The 21861-nt window shown below is 39.4% G+C and overlaps 1 protein-coding gene across 1 annotated transcript in view; it reads right to left on the bottom strand.

Annotated features, from left to right (window-relative positions):
* Positions 1–2098: 2098 nt before the first annotated feature.
* Positions 2099–21861, bottom strand: part of zc3h7a (zinc finger CCCH-type containing 7A) — a 79916-nt gene continuing 60153 nt past the window's right edge. The window contains exons 13-23 of the mRNA XM_086000608.1: positions 21506–21667; positions 18571–18776; positions 17290–17390; positions 15459–15640; positions 14053–14129; positions 9682–9815; positions 8150–8255; positions 7958–8066; positions 7025–7152; positions 5076–5239; positions 2099–4258 (exon numbers count right to left, since the gene is read on the bottom strand). Coding sequence (XP_085856734.1) covers positions 4069–4258; positions 5076–5239; positions 7025–7152; positions 7958–8066; positions 8150–8255; positions 9682–9815; positions 14053–14129; positions 15459–15640; positions 17290–17390; positions 18571–18776; positions 21506–21667 — 1559 coding nt within the window. The 3' untranslated portion in view covers positions 2099–4068. The remainder of the gene's footprint in view (positions 4259–5075; positions 5240–7024; positions 7153–7957; positions 8067–8149; positions 8256–9681; positions 9816–14052; positions 14130–15458; positions 15641–17289; positions 17391–18570; positions 18777–21505; positions 21668–21861) is intronic.

Raw genomic sequence — 21861 nt, 5'->3', positions numbered from 1 at the left:
AAGCATATGTCTGTTACCATGTTGTCCCGACCATGGAAGTGGGTTATTGAAGCAAGTATTGATTATTGGTATTAAAGTTATAATGGTTTTACTAATATGGTTTCTCTATTATGCTATTTTAAGTTGGTTACAGTGAGGCTGATGCAATATAATTCTGGTATTGAGCTTTAATTTCTTTTAATGTTCTCAGACTGTGAGCAATGCTGGTAAGGCTGCATTTATCTCCCATCCAGCGTTGCTATGGGAAGGTGGTGATGAATCTTGTCCTCGCAGTCCTTATGGTGACGGTGCTCTCACAATGGTGTTAGGTAAGGAGGCCCAAGATTCTCACCCAACAACAATGAAGAACAACAATGTATGTTGAAGTCAGGTGTGGTATATGACTTGCAGAACTTAGAGGTGTTGTTCCCACAACATTGCTGTTCTTGTTATTCTTGGTGGTAGAAGTCAGAGGAGGGAGGTGCTGTCAAGAGTAACCTTGGTGAGTTACTGCAGTGCATCTTGTAAATTGTACATACTGCAGTCACACTGTGCCAGTGGTGAGTGTTGTTGCAGCTGTACCTGTCCAAGCTGGTGGTATTGTATCACACTCCTGACTTGATCCTTGTAGATTGTTCAGATGCTTTGAGGGGTCAGGAGGTTAGCCACTCGTTCCATTGTACCCAGCCTCTGTCCTGCTTTTGTAGCAGTGTTGATATGGCTAGTCCAGTTCAGCTTCTGGTCAGTGGTGACCCCAGCATGTTGATGCTGTGGGATTCAGTAATGGTGGTGCAATTGAAGTTCAAGGAAAGGTAGCTAAGCTTTACCATATTCAAGTTAGTCATTACCTGCCATTTGTCAGCCCAATTCTGGCTGTTATCCAGGTCCTGAACTGGGCGGCTTCATTATCAGAGTTGCGAATGGAGATGAACAACATGGAATCACCAGTGAACATTAACTTTGTTAGTTCTGATGATAGGTCATCGACCGGAAACGTTAACTCGTTTCTCTCTCCACAGATGCTGCCTGACCTGCTGAGTATTTCCAGCATTTTGTTTTTATTAACTTCATTAAGTTGGGCCGAGGACCCTTTCCTAAAGAACTTCTGCAACGATGTCCTGGGGCTACGATTGCCCTTCGACGACCGCAACCAACTTCCTTTGCATCAAGTATGACTCCAGTCACAGCCACTGGGCAATTTCCCGTGACCCCCACTGACTTCAATTTTTCTATTGCTACACTTAGAATGATTTATATTATGCTTATCCATGATAATGATCATTTATTATAGTAACCTGTGAAGACTGAACCAACAACCCTGTGAAGACTGAACCAACAACCATATTGTGATGTTATGTAAAGTAGCTGTTAGTAATTTCTAACTTGTTCTGTTAAGTTCTCAAGGTCTACCTCGTGAGTTGGAGATTCATAGTGATTCTTTGCAGCACTGGTGTTAACTGCTGGCTGCTTCTTTATTTGACTCCTTGATTTGAAGGGAGGACTTTAAAACCATTTTAGGCATCCCATCTAAGGTTATATTGCCCTGCATACAGAACAATGCTTTAGTCTCTGGTGCAAGATAATATGGTAAAAGGGTAACAAGTCCAGTGAACACTATCCCATTCACGTTGCAAGTTTCAGTTCATAGATGAGAATTTGCTTATGGAAACTGGCTTTTTGATGTAAACACAAGTTCAAAGCATTGGGAGAAAGCTTGAATTGTAATTAATGGGAGCCCTCCCAATTCTTTGGCATAATGAAGCCACAGGAAAAATATCCTGCTCAAAGGGAATACTCTCAACAAGCCACACCATCATAAAATTAGTTTGGAAACCAGGGTCTCTACTGTGGGAAGATCCTACAAATAATGTAAATTAACAATTCCTCAAAACATCAGGGGCCTAGTTCTGGAAGTCAAGAAATTGTAATAGTAGCAGAAAACCATTAAAAGCTGGAGAAAGAATGAACTGGGTTTCTATGATGCAGCTCCAGGGCCTTTATATAAGCCAGCAGATTACGTGTCACAACTCAGCATGACGTCAAGGTGCAAATATGATTTTCCCAGAACAAATTAAAGTTGTCCAGGTTTCCACAGGCTGAATAATGACAGAAGCATTAATGATAAAAACTGAAATTTCAAGTTGTTGCATTGTGAATACAGTTTATCTCTTTACACTTGTAATTGGAACAAAGATCAAATTAAGTAGGTTTGCACCTGTAAATTGTACACACTATACACAGCCATCATTGGAGAATCCAGTGCACTAACAGAAAGTCCAGTTACAGCAACATGAAAAGAAAACAGCCGATGTTACTGCACATTTTTTTTTTTTTTTTTTTTAAACTACCATCTTTTATATATTTTAGTTTTGAAACTTATTTGTGTGATGCTTATACCATGCTAGGATATTTCTTGTAAGCTGCAAGGTATAAATACATACCATAATAATTACATTTCAGCACTGCAACACCAGGTGGCACTGCTGCTGCTCCCAAACTTGTCTCCCGGGTCTATTCCTCACAGTACTACTCCTTCAAATTCCATGACATAATTTTTTGATTTTTCAGGTAATTTTTTTTCTCTCTCCTTTTAAAAACGTTATTTTTTTTCTTTCCCCCAGTTTTTGGTGCCTCCACAGCACCCCATCGTCTCCAGCCTCTGTTGCTCAACCACTGCTTCCAGCAGCTTCTCCACTTCCAGCCCTTCCCTCCCATTGCCCCCCCACCCCACCCGCCTGTCTTTGCTGCCATGAGCCTCTGCCTTTTGGCCTATCTCTCCCAGGTTTCACATTCACTTTGCCCCAACCACCTACCCACCCAATATAGTAAATGCACAATGATTCTTGATGGTGGTGAGGCACGAGAAAGAGAGGAACAGGAGTACATGGAAGGAAGGGTGTGGGGAGATGATAGGCCGAAGTGGGTGCGCATGAGATAAGATATTGAAGGGAGAGGGACTAAATAACGAGAATGCACAACAGAACATTAGAGAAAGAACCATAAAAGATAAATAAACAAAAAAAGTGCAGACGGGGAACCAGAAAACAATAAAAAGACCGAAGGAGACCAGAGAGACGGGCAGAACAAGCAACACGAGAACGACAGAATACAATGTATTTTGCAACATACTGTAAGCAACACCATGGAGATCTACTAGCACTTAAAACAGACATGTCAATTTGACTGACAGCATAAAATGTACTTCAACATTGTGTAATGTAAACATTTTCATATCCTTTATTAATGACAATATTGGTCCATATAATTTTTGCCAACTGGCAATTCATGTGATTTTTAAGGAAATCAACATTTAAATAGCAAGCAATATATATAACAAAAACATAATATTCTTTTTTATCTTGTAACCAAATTATTTTATGCAGTTCTTGAACACCTGCTTCCCAGTTGCCAACAAAGGAGCACATAATTAAACACTGGTAAAATTTAAATCCATTCATCCTATATACTGATAAATGATTTTGCTTAAAAACTATTACTTAGAAGAAAAAAAGTTATCAAAAAAGCATCCTATTGCTCTAACACATTCAATGATGGCAACTCTCATCTCTGAACTGTTACAAACTATCAAAATTGATTTGCCACATTACTGATTCCTATTCCTCTGCTGTTTGAGATTCTTTGGATACTCAAATGTTTACAAATTCTGTATCCTTCAAGTCTCACATTCATACAAATCCAAAGTTTTTCCCCCATGTCTCTAGTAGCTCCGAAATATATTCCTATGACATTATAGAGAATATCATAAAACATATTCAAGTCCTTGCACTTTAATATACCCCATGATTTTAAGTTGCACTTCACCTTGAAGCAAGGCTGCAACTTTCAACAAGCATTGCTATTGGCTACAGCCTGTTGTCACGTCAAAGTGCAGAGAATACTGCCGCACTCCTGCCTCTACTATATGCCACTTTCACAAGACCATAGCAGTTATTACTGTAGGAAAGTAAAGCAGGAGAACAATTCAAAGAATTACTGCTATATGCCTTTTAGTTTTGGTTTCAACTGAGAGACTGTCAACTTCTACCGGTAATACGTTTCCGAAAATATAAACATACCATGGTTATTATATTAATTTAAGTCTTTAATCAAAAAATCAAATTTGCCAAAGTCATCATCATCTGGGGCAATCAAATGGTCTTTTCTGGCTTTGGCGACTTTCTGTTTTAGAACTTCTCTTCGATCCATCCATTCTTGCAATTCCGCTTTACTATGAGCAAATGGACAATTCTCACCATCCACGCAGGTACCTGTCTGATGCCTGTAATTAACAGAAACACTAATTACATTCCAACTGGTATTTTACTTCCATAACACATTGCTTTGAAATAGACATTATGCAAGGTTACAGATACAATAACTTTCAAATTAAGGCTGTATGGGATAATTCTCTTAATACAATGTGGTCAAATTCAACAGATGATACGAAGCTGGGGGTGGGGTGGGGAATGGAACTCAAGTCCTTTAAACAACCAATGGACACAGTATCATAGTATCACTAAAGAAGATACAGAATTCAAGAATCAGTGTTGTCTTTGCCATTTTAATATTTTATCCCAATTCACTTTCCTAATTCTGTAAGAAAATGTTTAGTTACCATTTATCAGAAGTCAGTTGTGAAATAAATTTTTAACCGTAAAAGTGTTGCCAGGACCAAGGAAATTACTGTCCCTGGGCTGGCAGGTTTTGTGAGTTTTCAGGTGATGATGAAAGAAACATGATTAATAAAGCTACTCAAATGAGAAATAAGATTGTGCCTCAACAAGTAGACAAACCCACAGCAGGTTAAGGGTTGAAATAAATGAAAATCTCCAGGAATTGAGAGATGGTACAAGTGCCCTTTAATGTCATATAGCACAACTAACAGTGGCCTCCACTGTGTCTGGTACGTAAATTATAAAGACACACAGGGCGAGTGCTGTACTACTTTTGAGTTTATATACAGATTACTACATGCCACTATAACTGGACTAAAGGTTCTGGCATACAGTTATCTCTTACCTGAATGATGTAAACCTCCTTCCCAAACAAAACCAAATTATTTTGTAGGTAAAAACATGAATTAAACGGATTCTTACGTTTCACAAACACTGAACTGTCCTGTTGGAAAGCGATGTTGCCAGCAGTTTTGGTCATCCTCACAGCTAAAAACTTTTTCTTTGTGTTTCTCCGAGGTTATGTGCTGCTGCCACTGCTTCTCGCTGTTACAGTTCTTCCCACACAGCCAACAGTGATAGCCAGTCTTTGAAGGAAAGACAAGAGTAATTCCCTTTAAAAGCATTCCATTATTTTAAAAAAAACACACGGACAGAAGGAAAAATCATCAAGTATATACAAAAGCAAAAAAAATGCAAAACTGTAGTTTAGGTTGTATTTCCCTTTTACTGGAGAAAAGTGTTATGGTAAATAAGATGAATAAAAAGCTATACAAATGATTTTAAATTTCCATTAATGATTTCCTTTATAGAGGCCTGAAACACTAATGAAAACTACTAAGCAGCTGTCGCAGAGCAGAAGCAACTGATCTCAGAATCTCACAGTACAGATGAAAAGAAAAATGGCCAATGCTAGAAACACACAGATCAGTCAGCATCAGAAAGGTAAAGTACAGGTAGGATTTGGGCATTTTTCTTCAATATTAGAATCGTAACTGCATCAAGTTTATTTATTGGAACACATCCATAGCTAAATCAGATTGTCATCCCAAAGAAAAGTGATCTAGTGAAACTAGCAGCTCGGGTTCAATCCAAGATGTACTATAGATATTGCAAAATGTAACTTTTAAACAAATCCAATAGGGAATTCAGAAGAAACTTCTCTGTCCAAAGAGCGGTGAGAATGTGGAACTCGCTACCACCGGAAGTGGTTGAAGCGAATAGTATAGATGCATTTAAGGGGAGGCTAGACAAGCCTCTGAGGGAAAAGGGAATAGAGGGTTACGCTGATAGATTTAGATGAGGAAATAGATGGGCGGAGGCTTGGGTGGAGCATAAACGCCGACATGGACTGGTTGGGCCGAATGGCCCGTTTCTGTGCCGTATATCCTATGTAAAACCTTGGGTTTGGCTGTGGGTGGGCTGACCTTTCGTTCCACTCGCACAAGCCAGCAATGCTCTTTTACCACTATTGGCCTGTACAGACCTTCTTCTGACGTCAAAGAAGGCCTCGACCAGAGTAGCAGATTTGCAACTTTGTGCTAAATGTGCACTTTGCTGCTGATTCCACCTTCGAATACAAATAGGGAGATTATGTGCCAACCGGACCCAACTCACTTTCAGAAACACTCCCAAGACAGGCCATTTCAGAATAGGAAAAAGCCATAAGTTTCCTTCAAGGTGTGACACTATCAGCTGTCTACAGGTATTAATCTCATTTCTTGTTGCAATTTATAGCCATGCTGCAGTTTAGGTTTTCTTTCTTAGTTGAATATACATGAACATACATGTAGGTTGTCCAACTTCCTGCTAAGAACTAGCTATTTATTTTATAACATTTTTCTTTCGTTTCAGATTATGAGGACAGAAAAACTAGAATCAACAAAAGGAAAGGTATGTCAATCATAGTTTGTAGAAAGTTAATACACTTTCTTTATAAGTTTTTCCACTTACTTTTTCCATATTCATTAATTCTGGGATCAGTAGCAGTGAAAAGCAATTCCTGGTATAAATAAGTGCCCCTTTCCCCAGGCTCCTTTGACTTAGGATGCCATAAATGGACATTTTGATAAAAATGTAAGTAACTAAGGTATAAAGACAATGTACTGTAACGGGAATTTGGATTAGACCCAGGAAGATTTCAGCTAAAGAATTGTAACTTGAGAGATATCGTTCTCCCCAAGTACTTAAACTTTATTTAGGGTATTATACTTTGAACAAATGAAATTTGTTTGTGAGCGTATTGTCTTGCTGTCATTGATCGATCTCACATAACTAAGTGGACTAGTTTACAATCTGGAGTACAATTTTTTTTTAAAATCTGTTCAGGAATGCAGCAACTGATCTACTAGCACTTGTAATTAATCACTTACCACGAGATCAGCATAGTCAGTTGGCATGTGGATTTGTTTGCCATTTTCCTTTGGTGCATAAGCTGCTTCCTCCTTCTCTGGCTCCTGGCTCTTCAGCCACATATCATACAGCTGTTCCATGTCTAGGACTGGCAAAATTAAATTTAAAACGGTACAGTGAAAAAGGAACTCAAGTCATGCAGAAGATTAACAACGATGAGCAGCAACTTGCCAAAAATGAATGGATCAATTTCAGACTGAAAGATCTAGGCTGCACTGATGTGACATGGTAGCGGGATTCTTTAATTTACACCATACATTCCAACAAAACTATTTTAAAATGAGAACAATCCGTCTGTGGAAGACACTCCGCTGTAGAAACTTGAACAAGCATTATGAAGGAAGTCAGTTACAAGTCTAATTTTTTTTTTGATGATTTCAGATATCCTACCACAAGCAAAGTATTTGTAGATCATATTTTTTACCTTATTTTTAAGCTTGCAACTTTCCCCCCCCCCCAAAGAATATGTATTAGGTGCTAATATATTAATTAAAAATAAACCCACGGTGGTCTGAATGATTACCACAATGAATGGCCTCCAACTGAGCTGTGATTTCTGATTCTGAATAGTATGAGCCATTATTGTCCATCATCACTGCAGAACAACACTGCTGTATATATTTAGGAAGCCGTAATAAGGGATTTTTTTGTACTTCTACAGTGAAATTCAAAGGAAATGAGAAGATAATTACCTGCATCTTCCCAAATGAAAACATAGGCTTTGGTTCAATGGGAATTGTAGAACTGTGTTGTTTCAAGAATCAAAAGGGAAGGATTGTTCTCATTGTGAATAACAACCAGTCATTTCAAATTCGACTCAAATTATTTGACTACAGGTTTCAAGGTAGTTTTACAGTTCAAACCGAGACAATAAAGCTTTAATCTGCACTTACTGTTACTGTCTTTCATATAGGTCCACATGTCTTTCTCCTCAAGACTGTGGGCAAATGAGCAGTTCCCAATGTACACACATTTCTTTCCTTTCGCTATATGCATGCACAACTGAAACAGAAAGAGAGTCACAAAAGGATGCTCAATTTGGAATAACACATTTATACAATGGTTATATTATTTAAAACGCTTACATCAAATTGTTGAGGAATTGGTTTCTTTGATGGCAGAGGACGTATAGTTGTCCATTTCTTACGTTCATTGGACATCACTAGTAGCACACGACGTTCTTTGGTCCAACTTTAAACAGTTAAAAAAAATTAATGTTACATTTTAAGTCCAGAAAGATACTGCAAGTGAGGTCAATGTTTCCTTACCAGTAGTATACGTCCATTACAACGATGCTGTTTGCACAATGACTAAAATAAAACAGATGCTCATGACTGATAGAGGCCAAGGTTTTTGATATTGACCCTAAGTAGCTTGCTACTATATGGAGATTAATTTCCACACAGAAGGATGGGAGAAATGGGAATCATGGGTTCAAAGGGACATCTTATCACTGACTGGACACAAAACACAAAGGCCTCAAAGGCTAATAGCACGAAATAACGGCGAGGCTGATAGCGCTCGCTATTATTTATGCACAAATGGTACAGCAACCTCAGGTGGAGGCAGATGCACGATTAAATGCACGATTAAATGCAGAAATCGAAAAGTTGCTGCGGAGATACGACGCTCTGTTGTTAGCTTCATGGAAACAGCATCTCGTTGTATGGCTCCTCATTCAAATGCATTGAGTGGCGTGAACTTCCTGCACTTGCACTGTAGATACGAAGTAAACTCACCACAGAAAATTAAGTCATTTCAAGTCTAAGTTCCCTTTTAACAAAGTGATGTGTTAATTACAGCTAGTCAACCTCCCTGGCACTGAAAATTAACTACTACAAGTGTGGAGTCTCATTCCTTCAGATTTTAGTTTTACTTTGTCCTTCTGTCTCCCCTCTCTCTTAATCCAATCTTTCTTTCCTTCTATTTATCTTTCTGTGCCTGATTTAACATTGAATTCACCATTCTAACTTACACTTCTTTCTCAGTCTTTGTACTGTTACTTTCAGAATCCTTTAATTTGATTGGTTCAGGAGATGCACAGTTGCTTGTCCTGTTCACTCAGATCACAGATGCCCTGTAGAGGACGCTGCGCCATTTCCATCTCTCACTTCCAGCAACTTGCAGGATAAATCATCAGTGGCATTAAACAGGCAAGGACAAGTCTAACTAACGCCGGGCACTGTTCGTTGCCCTGCCACAGCAAATTTCGGGCCAATGTGTCACTGTGCCACTCTGTAACCAGCAAAATAACAGAGTAGTCAAATTGTACTCTGAAGAGTTTCCAACCTCATGCATCAGGTTATGAAAGTTGTGAGAATCTTTTACATCAGTTTAAAAATACTGAATTGTAACAGATTAATCATAGCAGTTGATCTATTATACAACTAATCCTTACATTAACTGTTCACAGCTTCTTGTATAATCTAAATGTATTGTACAAAACAGCTTTAAAAGTGTAGGAATCAGTAAAAGCAATCAACAGCAATAAACAAATTGTTACACAGTTGTCTGTGGTGCTATATTGCAATTACAATACTCAGAATAGTAGATCAATCGTTCAGGAATACTTTTCATTTGACTGAATTACAGTCGTGCTGATGATTTAACTACTTACGGGTGTCTTGCTTTAGCATTGCAGTATTTTCTGTTCTTGTCTGGCTCGTTGACCTGTCCATTCCTCCAGCACTGCCCACACACAAACTTGAGCTTTAAGTTGAGGTTTCTAGTTTTTGTCACACCTAGAGGTATCTTGAGAGAAAATAGCTAATCACTAACTGTTCACCTCTACCCAGACAGTGCAATCTCGTCCAATACCTCTAACTTGTGTGATAAAAGCTTTGTAAAGCTATGAAGAGAAGCAGGATTTTGAATTGCAATACCATCTTTCACCAGAGGTATACTTTTCCAATATACTGGAAAAATATTACTGTAATGGCTTCTGGTTATTGAGAAATTGTGATTATTTCTTTCCCATTAATTTGAGACACACACGCATGTTAGAGGTACATGCATTACCTATAGTTTCACTTGAAATATATGCATTTCATTGATAGAATGGCATTTATAGCTAGATACCTGGTTAAGGTAAAATAGGTTACTATGCTATGCAAACCAACCCTGATTTATACTGTTCAAGAAGTATTTTGTTCAGTTGTCTAAAGTATCACAAAGAATCACTAAGCACACTAAACCAGTGTCAGAGTGGAGTCAGTCACACTGGTTCCATCCCCATTCAGTTCCTGATCTTGGTGTCTTGCTATAGCAGCACATCTAAGTACAGGGCAAGTGTCTCCTCTATGAAGGAAGGATTCATAGGGACCGTCTTCAGCATGTACAGCTGGTTGCAGAATATGCACTTGTAAAGGTCCATCAACAGGTAAGCTACCCACCAATTACAAGAGGTGCATGACCAGCAACACCTATACAGGGACAAAAACAGGATTTTATTCCCTCTAAGTCACCTGCCAGAACACTTTGTGGCTAATTTTATGACTAATTAGTTGCTGCAGTAGATACAAAATCATGAGCTGCTAAACTATGCAACAGTACAGCAACTGAATAATTGCTGATATTTAGTCTTAATTATATTTAGGAAGGAATTAGATATGCATTAGAAGAAAAATATTAAAAAGAGTACGATAAAGAGAAGGAAAATGGGGTTCGTGTAGGTATCTTCAACGTTGGGCTAGCATTCGGCAAAAAGTGATGGATGGGCTGAAATTTCTATCATTCTATTAACATATTAAGAAACATATCCAGTAGGAGGTGGAAATCATTTTCAGTTGTCGCAATTGGTTTCAGTAGATATGAATAGATTTATAACCGTTTCTCATTCTCAAAGGGCAAGTTTTAAATTCCATTATTGCCCGATTCAAAGTGTAAAAGTATGGCCTCGATTGTAGCAAACCATGTGATACAATTCTAAAAGAATTTTGACTGCTGGCGTTGGTTGGTAGTTGCTCCAGCCCTACGTAGAGAGAATGATTTTACTACCACGCCAGAATAATAGGAAGTGAGTCATGATTACCACCAACAGAACACTTCTGACACCCAGTTCACTTTGCCCCCAAGTGATTTGACAACATGAATGCCACGTGTAAACAGCCTCTTGTGGGTATTACACTAGTATTAATGCAGTACACAAAGATACCTGGTCTGATACTGGAACAAGCGCTTGAACATCACGTGCTTCCAGAACACCAGTACATAGCTAAATTTCAGAAGTTCAAGGTCTGCAACAGTGCAAACACTACCTGGAATTCTTAGGTCAGACTGACTTAACAGAATAACCAGTGGAAATGGAGTACTGGTGAACAGCAGTTTACAGGCTCCTGCTTTTTCAGAAATTCCAAAGAACCTGGCTTACAACAATGGGCATTCCAACTGGGTAAATTAGTACAATAATTATAACATGTTGATGTGGGGTTGAAAGATAGAATGCAGACATTTGAATTTATAGACAAGAGTGTTTCTTCAATGTTGAATGGTGCAGTTTACTCAGCATTTGTCCAGCTCAATTTAAATCTGCTTTTCATTGGCTTTGTACAGAGCACATCTTGGATCAAAAGCAAGTGTTTCGGAGAGAAAGGGAGATAAACAGGTCACAAGATGGAAATGATCACTTTTGCATGCGAGATGGAATTGAAAGTTAAGTGGTTTACAAAAATAGCTTGTGATAAAGCCCCTAAAATCCAGTAACACCCTCTTCTATTTGCCTAAAATTTCTAGAGTAAAAATAAGATGACAAACCGTCTACAGCACCGTGGTCAAATCAAAGTGCGACAAGTTTATATAGGCAGTTTTGATTGTGAATGTGGACACAAGAATTTACCATGGAAATGTAAAAAAATAAAGACAGACTATATGACTTAAAAAGTTGGGATTGAATTATGTTTGGGCGCCCGGGTCCAATTATCTCTTGCCTTCTGTTCGATTTCCCCCATGTGGAACACCATAGAAATATAACACACATACACACCACACACACACCTGGAGTTAGGCACAATATTCTAAGCTAGACAAGCAATTCAATCTGCGAATCCCGATCAAATTTTGGCATATTTGACATAGAACAGGTCTGTTCTTCACTGGTTTTTAATCACAATATTCCATCCAATAAAGTGAAAATGATGCAAGTATTTTATTCTCCATTTTTAAATAACACTAACAATACTCAAGTCAATTTGAATTTCTAAATTCACCTCTGGAAAATTAATGTCTAGTAATACTTAATGAATTTCAGCACTAAACTAATTTGTCAACCAATGATCCTATGGCACAGTGAAGGCTGTACATGGCCTTCTTTGATCTCACAAAGGCCTTCAACACTGTCAACCGTGAGGGATTATGGCGTGTCCTCCTCAAATTAGTCTGCCCTCAAAAGTTTGTCACCATCCTCCGCCTGCTTCACGACGACATGCAAGCCGTGATCCTGACCAATGGTTCCACCATAGACCCAATTCACAAACGGACTGGGGTCAAGCAAGGCTGTCATTGCACCAACGCTCTTCTTGATCTTCCTTGCTGCAATGCTCCATCTCACCCTCAGTAAGCTACCCGCTGGAGTGGAGCTAATCTACAGAACAAACGGAAACTATTCAACCTCCGTCGCCTCCAAGGTCGTCCCATCCTCTGTCGTCGAATTACAGTATGCAGACGACGCTTGCGTCTGCACACACTCGGAGGTTGAACTCCAAATCATCATTAACACCTTCACCAAAGCGTACGAGAGCATGGGCCTTACACTAAACATCCGTAAGACAAAGGTCCTCTACCAACCTGCCCCCGCCACACAGTACTGTCCCCCGATTATCAAAATCCATGACAAGGCCTTGGACAACATGGACCACTTTCCATACCTTGGGAGCCTACCTTCAACAAGGGCAGACGTCGATGATAAAGTCCAACACTGTCTTCAGTGTGCCAGTGCAGCCTTCGGTCGCCTGAGGAAGAGAGTGTTTGAAGACCAGGACCTCAAACCCGGCACTAAGCTCATGGTCTAGAGCAGCAGTGATACCCACCCTGCTATATGCCTCAGAGACATGGACCATGTACAGCAGGCACCTCAAAGCACTGGAGAGGTACCACTAACGCTGCCTCCACAAGATCCTGCAAATCTATTGACAGGATAGGCGCACCAACGTCAGTGTTCTCGCTCAGGCCAACATCCCCAGCATCGAAGCTTTGACCACGCTCGATCAACTCCGATGGATGGGTCACATCGTCCGCAGGCCTGATATGAGACTCCCAAAACAAGCACTCTACTCGGAGCTCCAACGCGGCAAGAGCGCCCAGTTGGGCAGAGGAAACGCTTTAAGGACACCCTCAAAGCTTCCTTGAAAAGGTGCAGCATCCCCACTGACACCCGAGAATCCCTGGCCCAAGACCGTACAAAGTGGAGGAGAAGCATCCGGGAAGGCGCCGAACACCTGAAGTCTCTTCGCCGGGAGCAAGCGGAAGCCAAGCGCAAGCAGCGCACGTCAACCCAAGCACCACACACACCTGCCCCTTCAACCACCGTCTGCCCCACCTGTGACAGAGACTATAGGTCCCACATTGGACTCATCAGTCACCTGAGAACTCATTTTTAATGTGGAAGCAAGTCATCCTCGGTTCTGAGGGACTGCCTAAGAAGAAGAAAAAGAAGGCAGTGAAGTTTGCAATACATGCTGGGAGTGCTCAGTTATTCCCTGCACTGCAAAACTCCCAACGAAAGAGAGAGAACATATCTTCCAAATAACTTCCCACTCTCCTGGTAACAATCAGCTGTTGTCAGGGCATAGATAATCAGAACAGCCTCTAGAACATCAGCAAATGCATTTCTGGAACTTAAATCAGTTTATTAAGCACTTACACGAATCAGTACTTGAGGAGTTTTCTCAGAATGGAATGCACTAACAAGCAATACACTATTAACACATTTGCAGACAGAGACAACAACCTATTCTGAATTACATTCATAAACATATTTAGAGAAGATGTTTACCTGTCCTGTCTGAGCACTAGCTTCCATGTTCTGCCAATACTTTTTTGATTCCTGAGTAATTGTTTCATGAGCGATATCTGGCAATAAAAAAATAAAATAAAGTTTCAACATTTAAAGACAGATATATATAAAAATACATATGCACTGAAATAATTCTCATCTTAAAAAAAACAGGATTAGGAAAATAGATAAAACATTTCACATCTGATTTTAGCACAATTTCCAAATCTGTCCACTAAACTCTCTTTTAAAAATCATGTTTATAACAGCCACACACTCAAATCTTTCAATAGGGGACTTATATACCTTATTTAAACAATTATAGACACATATGAATTCCTTTATCAAACTTAAGCAGTTACGGTAAATGTTATTTTGGTTAACATATTATTGAATCATACTTGGCTGTAACACACTTCAGATGCTTTCAAACATGAATGTCATTCAAACCCTGAGTGTTTATTAGTCCAAAACCTTTTTATTCTTCATTTTGCTGTTGGAAGTTTGTTTTTTCCATTCCTATAATACTTCCCTTAATGGAGCCATTATGATTGCTGAGTTTTGCTGCATAGCTTAGCATCATAGGACTGTGGTGGAGGCAGCAGTTTTAATTACACCAAGGCTGTAAACAGTGGCAGAGGACAGGAATAATCATACTTGAATTTATACAGCAATTTTCAATGCAAAACGTTTCAAAATGCTTCACAATGAAAAATAATGCACTTTTACTCCTATATAAATTAATTAGTATAATAAATCACAGGGCTTATTAAGATGATGATTGATACCTCAATGACACCAGTATTTCTTAACGAACTAAGTGAAAATATGGCAACACTGCACATTTGGTGAGGGGAGGGGGAGGATTTGAAATCTTGTAACCAATCCTCACTCTGCATCCTCCCAACACATCCCAAAAATAATCCCGAGTGTTGCTCATCCATCTGCCTGAACATAGGTTTGCCCCATGAGTCCCTGCACAGCGAGCTTCTGATCTCAACTGTGCTGCTTTAAGATGTTGCTGACAAGGACGAGTAGAAAGAGGAAATACCATTCTCTTCAGCAGTGAAACGCTTTCAAAATTATTCGGCTTACAACCTCAAAGGATTCATATCACAAAAGCTCAGTGAAATGGGCCATCACCCAGCACAGTGAATGTGGACTTTGCTGAAAAAAGAAACTTGACAAACTCCAGATTCAGGCAATAGAGGCTTGGTGCGGAGATAAAAGGAAAATAAAAATAGTCAGAATGGATGCTGAACTTTTGGCAGGCTGAGCTACACAGGGTGAATGGAATGGCCTATTCTTATTTCCTAGTTTGTTGCATCTTTATTTTAGTTAATAACCTCTGTACACAAAAAAGGCAGGCTCCCAAAAGAAAAAAAAACTCGTGTTATGGGACCTACGTGTGTCGAGTTGCATCATCCAGGCTTTCAGTTCTATCAGACTGTGTGCATAGAAACACTCATCCTCTCTATTACAACCAAAGCGCACTTCATGGCGGCAGAGGTCAAGCAGTCTGGTACTGTCGATAGGTCGGATTTTAGAGTATTTCACTGTTGTCTCTCGAAGAATGTGAACGAGGCACCTATTTAAAAAAAACAAATCGGGTAACAAGAAACTGTATACAAGCCATGTTATACTCTTAGGAATTCTACTGAGCAAGTAGAAAAAACTCAGACAAAAGTAAATCCACTCAGCTTACAAGCTTCAGTTAGTGTAGTGTCAGTACCATTGTCATTTTGAGAGAGCTGCAAGCTTTTAAATTATGTAGACTTGTCACAGTTCATACATAATATTTGCCCTGTCATCTTTCACATTTTCTGTTCATGCACAAAGATCCAGGCTTACTGGCAAAAAAAAATGAAGTCTAAAATGCACGACTGAGCCAGAACTAGCACACTGATTTCCGGGCCTTCCCATAGCAGTGTTCCTAGACATAGGTAAACTCTACAATTCTAATTGTATTCAGACAATATATCCCACAGGCGGACTCTCCAACCCAGTCAATGTAAGGCAAGGCACTATAGAAAATAGCTCAGTAAGAAAAAATGATTTAATTGAAATTCTATGAAATCAGGTTCCCATTTTTGGCCTACTAACAATGGCCAGCTGACACATCAAGTTTATATAGCTCATATATACCCCCATATAGCTCAGACATGGGGCGAAAGGAACACATATAGCCAAAATATTCAACAACCATTGGCAAAAGGGTCGGTTACAGCAGCTTATCTTAAAAAAAACAGGACGAATGAAAAGAGAAGGCTGGTGGAAAAAGAGAGTCAGTGTAAACTGGGTGGGGGGGGGGGGTGAAAAGAGTATTAGCATGAACTGGAGAAGCAGCAGAGTGGCAGCATGAACTACAAGGGATGGGGGGGGCAGGGGGAGATGGTGAAGAGAGTCACAATAAACCAAGGAATGAGAGCCAAGAGAAGAGTGACAGCATGAATTTGAAAGGGTGACTGGCCAGTGTAAACTGGGAAAGTATGGCAGGAGGGTGTAGGCGTGAACTTGAAGGAAGAGGTGAAGGAGGATATTGGCACATAAACTGAACAGGTAGGATACTGCCTCCATGTCACTGTGATATTGTATAAACTATTTTAAAACAATTGATCAGAGATAATAACAGAGTACCAATACATATCTACAGTAGTTCACAACAAATTAAAGAAAATCCTTGCAATTTTTGCCAAAATCGATTGCTATGCAAATGAAGGAATGTCGGGTATATCTGCAGTTTAAGTTATGTAAAATTCATGCCCCACTGCAATTTCAAAGCAAACATTTAGGACTGTTTTCAAACTAGTTTGGCATGTATGGGCTTATAGGCTGAGTGGATTCACTTTTGATTGACATTTCCCTGCTTGCTCAATAGAAATGAGGTGACAATTTGGAAATTGGTTCTAGTCTGTAAGGCAAATAGTTTCCTCCAAATCCCACTATTCATTTTTAAAATTAGTTACACAGACATTGCAACTTTCCACGATGTATCCCAACACAGCAACGTATTTAATGCAATATCAATTAACTCCAAAAAAGAAATGGACACATTTTTGGCAAGGTATGGAGTTGAAGGTTATGGGAATAAATATAATCAAGTATTCCATGGCTGAAGAACACATCAGTCCTCAACAGCAAACACAGAATACATCCAAAGTCTTGAAAGTCCAAAAAGATGGGTTTGTTACAGCCCTAGTAATGATGTCCTACAGTACTAGCACTGAATGTACTTACTTGTTCTGCTCAAATAAATGCTTGGCATCTGGATTGGAACAGTAGGCTTGGTTATCCTTATTGTTTTTGTGTATCATTCTGGGCTTGTTATCAAAACATATCTGAAATGAAATAACACACGATAAATGGTTCCATAATTAATATTGATCTTGGAACTCACCTTGTAGCACATAGTATATACAGGTCAAACTGTTGCACATAATTGACATTAACCTTCTATTTCTGCCTTTTTATTTACAAAGTAAAAGTCAGCAAAAAATGACAACACAAAAACTCAGCAAACATTTAACAAAGACATTAAGATAGAATTAAAATATGAATCATTCCTTTTAAATGGTGCCCTAATTGCAACGATGAGTCCTGATTGCGACTATGAGTTTAACTTTGTTTCAAAATGTACCAGTTCAAGAACAGCTGCTCAGAAACACTCTTAGCAATTCTGCAGCTTGCAGTAATGCCAAATATAAATCCCGAAAACTGCCTTAGCTAAGATCAGCATTTAACGGTGGGGCCATGCCAGTCTGTACAGCTCAGTGTCATACCACAGAGCAACTCAATGCACCAAGATATTCAGGAACCATATTTGGCCTTTCTATTTACCTCAAGAAAAAGGCAAAGATCAGAGAAAATTGATATTATTTACCTCACCGTCTTCAATTTTTATAGGTGTTTGAGTAGAGTCCATACGTTCAGCTATAGTCAGCTCACTAATTCTAATCATGGGTGTCAGCTATCAAACTCAACGGAGACTTAGGAATGCAGAGAAGATTGCAGGAAATGTTATGAACTATGAGCAGCTCCATACCAATTCTCCACAGCTCAATTGCTCAGCTGTTTCACAGCTTATTTCTCAAGTATGCACCAGTCACTTTCAAAAGCACTGCTGGGAGACTGCAAAAATAAGTAGCAGGGAAAGTGCTGCAACACTTTCATCTCCAAGGTGGAGAACTGAAGGAATATAAATAAAGATACTAGGTGGCAAAGGAAACGTAAAAGAAAAAGCAACAATAAAACCAACTTTTTCCACAAATATCAAAGATTTACAAATGGACTCTTCACTTTCTCTCTCTGCCCAAGTTAGAAAATCAAAAACCTTTTCACTGGGTTCCTTCACAAACACTTTTTGGGAAACAATATTTCTCTCTTCTCCTCCTCCCCCCCTCCCCCCCCGCCAAGTTAGATCCTTTTTCTCTCTCCATGTCTGGTGCCTGCATCAACGTGCCAAATAAAATAAATAAAATAATGGTGTGATTAATTAAAAATAAAACATATCTAACTTACCTCACAGAGAAACATAAATATGCCATGATGTTCTTGTAGAATTTTGGCTACAGTTAAATTAACCTTCCCGATACTTCCAAAAGGATCAAACAACAGCTCACGATTAAATGCTCCTTTGCGTTCTAGGGACCATACATCTATCTCTTCTTGGCAATATGCAAATGTGCAATGACCAGGATATCTACACTCTTCTCCTGCAGCAACATCTAAAAATGAAACAAAATGTCTTAAATCTTCCATGCATATATTTTTGATTAATAAATGCAAGGCTTTTTTGCAGCCCAAATAACCTAGAGCTTGAAGCCCAATACAGAGCAAAATATAAATACCACTTGTGTCTTGATGAGATACAAGTAAGTGAATATATATCAATCAACTTTAACTCAATTTACAACAAATGTGTTGCCAGGGACCCCATTTACTGGCCAAAATAGCTAGACTTCATCTGGGTTCGAAGCAGCAGATCATAGAATGTGGCCGGGGATTGGCTCAGCCTGGTTTAATAAAATATATGTTCAAGCATTGGCTAAAAAGAGAAGAGATTAAAATTCTTGATCTTCATGGTGCTGATCGACATAACAATGCGATACACGTAAATACATTGACTCAGAGATACAAATGCAAAATTAACTTCAAACTATCCTATTTGGGTGAAAACAGCAGACAGGTGGTTTGTACTCAAAAAGGGATCAAAGTCAAACAACTTCACACTTCATTGTTGTTTGTGCTAAAATTCAACAAAAAGAACTCTCTCTCAGTTTACCAATTTGGCATCAGAGCAAACTGGCCAACTGTGATTATTGTCCAGTGATGCATGTTAGAAAATGCATCTCCGTGGATGTTGGACAAGGACCAGGACATGCATTTATACAGTGTCTTCAACACAGATAAAAGTGTTGAGATGCTTCACACAGGTGTGAAGAAAAATGGACACTGAGCCAAAAAAAGGAAAGATTAGGAAGAGTGACCAAAAGCTTAGTCAAAAAGCTGGGTTTTAAGGAGGGTTGGAAAGGAGAAGCAGGAGATGGAGGGGTTTAGTGAGGGACTTCCAGAGAATAGCACCTAAGCACCTGATGGCTACCAAATGGACAGGATCAGAAGTGGATGGAAACATGGGAGAAAACCCTTCTTGCCACAGCCACTGGTCTACAAATAATGCATGTCCAGTAATAAAATAATTTAGCCCTGATTGGCAGGTTCCAGAGAATACCCATCACTTCCTTGAACTTAATATAGTTCAAAGTCATTAAGACCACTCGACTGGTTGAGGTTGGCCAAGTCAACTCAATGCCATAGAATATATCCTCTCAAAATGTAAGCAGTTTATTGGCCCTCCAGATGATCAAACAGCATCGCAAAAGCTGTTGGTGCACAATCCAGAATTCAACATTTATGCTAGAAATACAAAAGCGGCTGTAGCTGCAACTTAAAATTCTGTAGCAACTAAAAAGTCTGTGAAGAACACTGGCTTAACATACCACTTCTCCTGCCTGCAATATTTGCTTTCTGAGCGTATCTTCCTTTACCTGTAATTCTTATCCTTTATATTCAGTCGCCATCACCTGCTGAACCAGGGCTGCTACAACTCATTAGGGCATGGGAAAAGCTCTGAACTTTCCTTTATAACCCATCACAAATTTTCTCGGCTTTTTGTGCTCAGCAACCATCATGCTCAAAATCATGAGCATCCCCTTTTTTTTTTTAAATAAACAGTACACTAACAGACTATGATCATTAGTAGGTCCCACATGAATTATAAAATATATTCAGGCGATGTGCTAATTATAACTAATTATTGCCATTTGGTACAATAAGCTGTTCAACAGCTGCTGAGTGAGAAAACCTGTCCGTGAGCTTGATATCAAATGTAAGAATAAAACTGATAAACTCTTCCTACTGCTGGGTAGCTAGATATGTCAAGAATTGACTTTGCTCCAAATGATTTTTTCATACTTCAAGTTCTAGAGTTCCTATTTTAATGTGCTTTGGCTGGGAAAGTTTAATCAGCTGCAAAGTATTCCACAGAAGGCAGAGAGGCAATAAAACGGACAGAACCCAACCCATCAGAATTGTACTACCTGTGGATGTTCACCTTGCATTGAAGGTAGTCATAGAGATCCAGAGTTGAGGCACGCTAGCCTTGTTAGCTGAAGGGAGTCAAACAGCATCAGTGGATAAAGAAAATACACAAGTCCCTAGTTGGCACCACACATGTGAAATGACTATCTCCAACAAGAGAGAGCCTAACCACCTCCCTATGACATTCAATGGCATTACCATCGGCAAGTTAAGGGTCACCTTTGGCTAGAAACTCAACTGGACCAGCCACATAAATGTCGTGGCTACTAGAGGCTGGGTATTCTGTACCTCCCAACTCCCCAAAGCCTCTCCACCACCTACAAGGCACAAGTCAGGAGTGTGATAGAATACTCCATATTTGCCTGGAAGGGTGCAACTAAAACAATACACAAGATGTTCAACACCATTCCCCTAGCCTAAACATCCACCCCCTCCACCACCAGCATACCTTGGCTGCAAAGGTTTATTCAGCAGCACCTCCCAAATCCACGACCTACACTACCTAGAAAGACAAGAGCAGCAGATGCATGGCAAGAGCATCATATCCAAGTTCTCCTCCAAATCAGACACCATCACACACATGGGCATATATCGTCATTCCATCATTGTTGTTGGATCAAAATCCTAGAAATCCCCTACCTAACAGCATTGTGGGAGCACCTTCATCACACAAACTGCAGTGGTTCAAGCAGAAGACCCACCACCTAATACACAAGTATTAGTGTTATTCAACCTACTATGCACCAAAACTCATATCTGAGAAAGTACCAAGGTTCCTTATATCAGCTACACTAAATTCAAAATTTCCTGTGCCAGAAGTTGCATAGTAAACTCACTCCCTCTAATAACTTCTCACCTTTACATATGTAATATGGTCCCATATACTGATTCTTTGTCGGTCTCGGTCGGATCTTCTTCCAGGACCTACCATCGGAGTTCTTCAATCGACCAATTAAAATCTCCTTCTTACACTTATGTTCCCCATCTCCGCTGTAGGTGTATGTCAATCCTTTAGGATCTAAAAACAGTGGAAATAAATAAATTCCTTCAAAACGATGTTACCTCTCATGACAAAGCCAAGTAACATGGTAATACCAGTTTCTTATTCTGGGGTTGCAGAAAGCACTGTCAATATTGCAGGGCAGTTCCAAAGCAGCTAGTTCCACTTTAAAACTTTACATTCAAAAAGCAACATTTGCACAGTTAGATCAA

The sequence above is a fragment of the Somniosus microcephalus genome, chromosome 11, assembly GCF_052327205.1.
Source record: "Somniosus microcephalus isolate GS21.2 chromosome 11, FLI_Smic_1.0, whole genome shotgun sequence".
Classification (NCBI taxonomy): domain Eukaryota; kingdom Metazoa; phylum Chordata; class Chondrichthyes; order Squaliformes; family Somniosidae; genus Somniosus; species Somniosus microcephalus.
The sequence above is the reverse complement of the archived record's forward strand: the minus strand, read 5'-3'. Positions and strand labels throughout refer to the sequence as shown.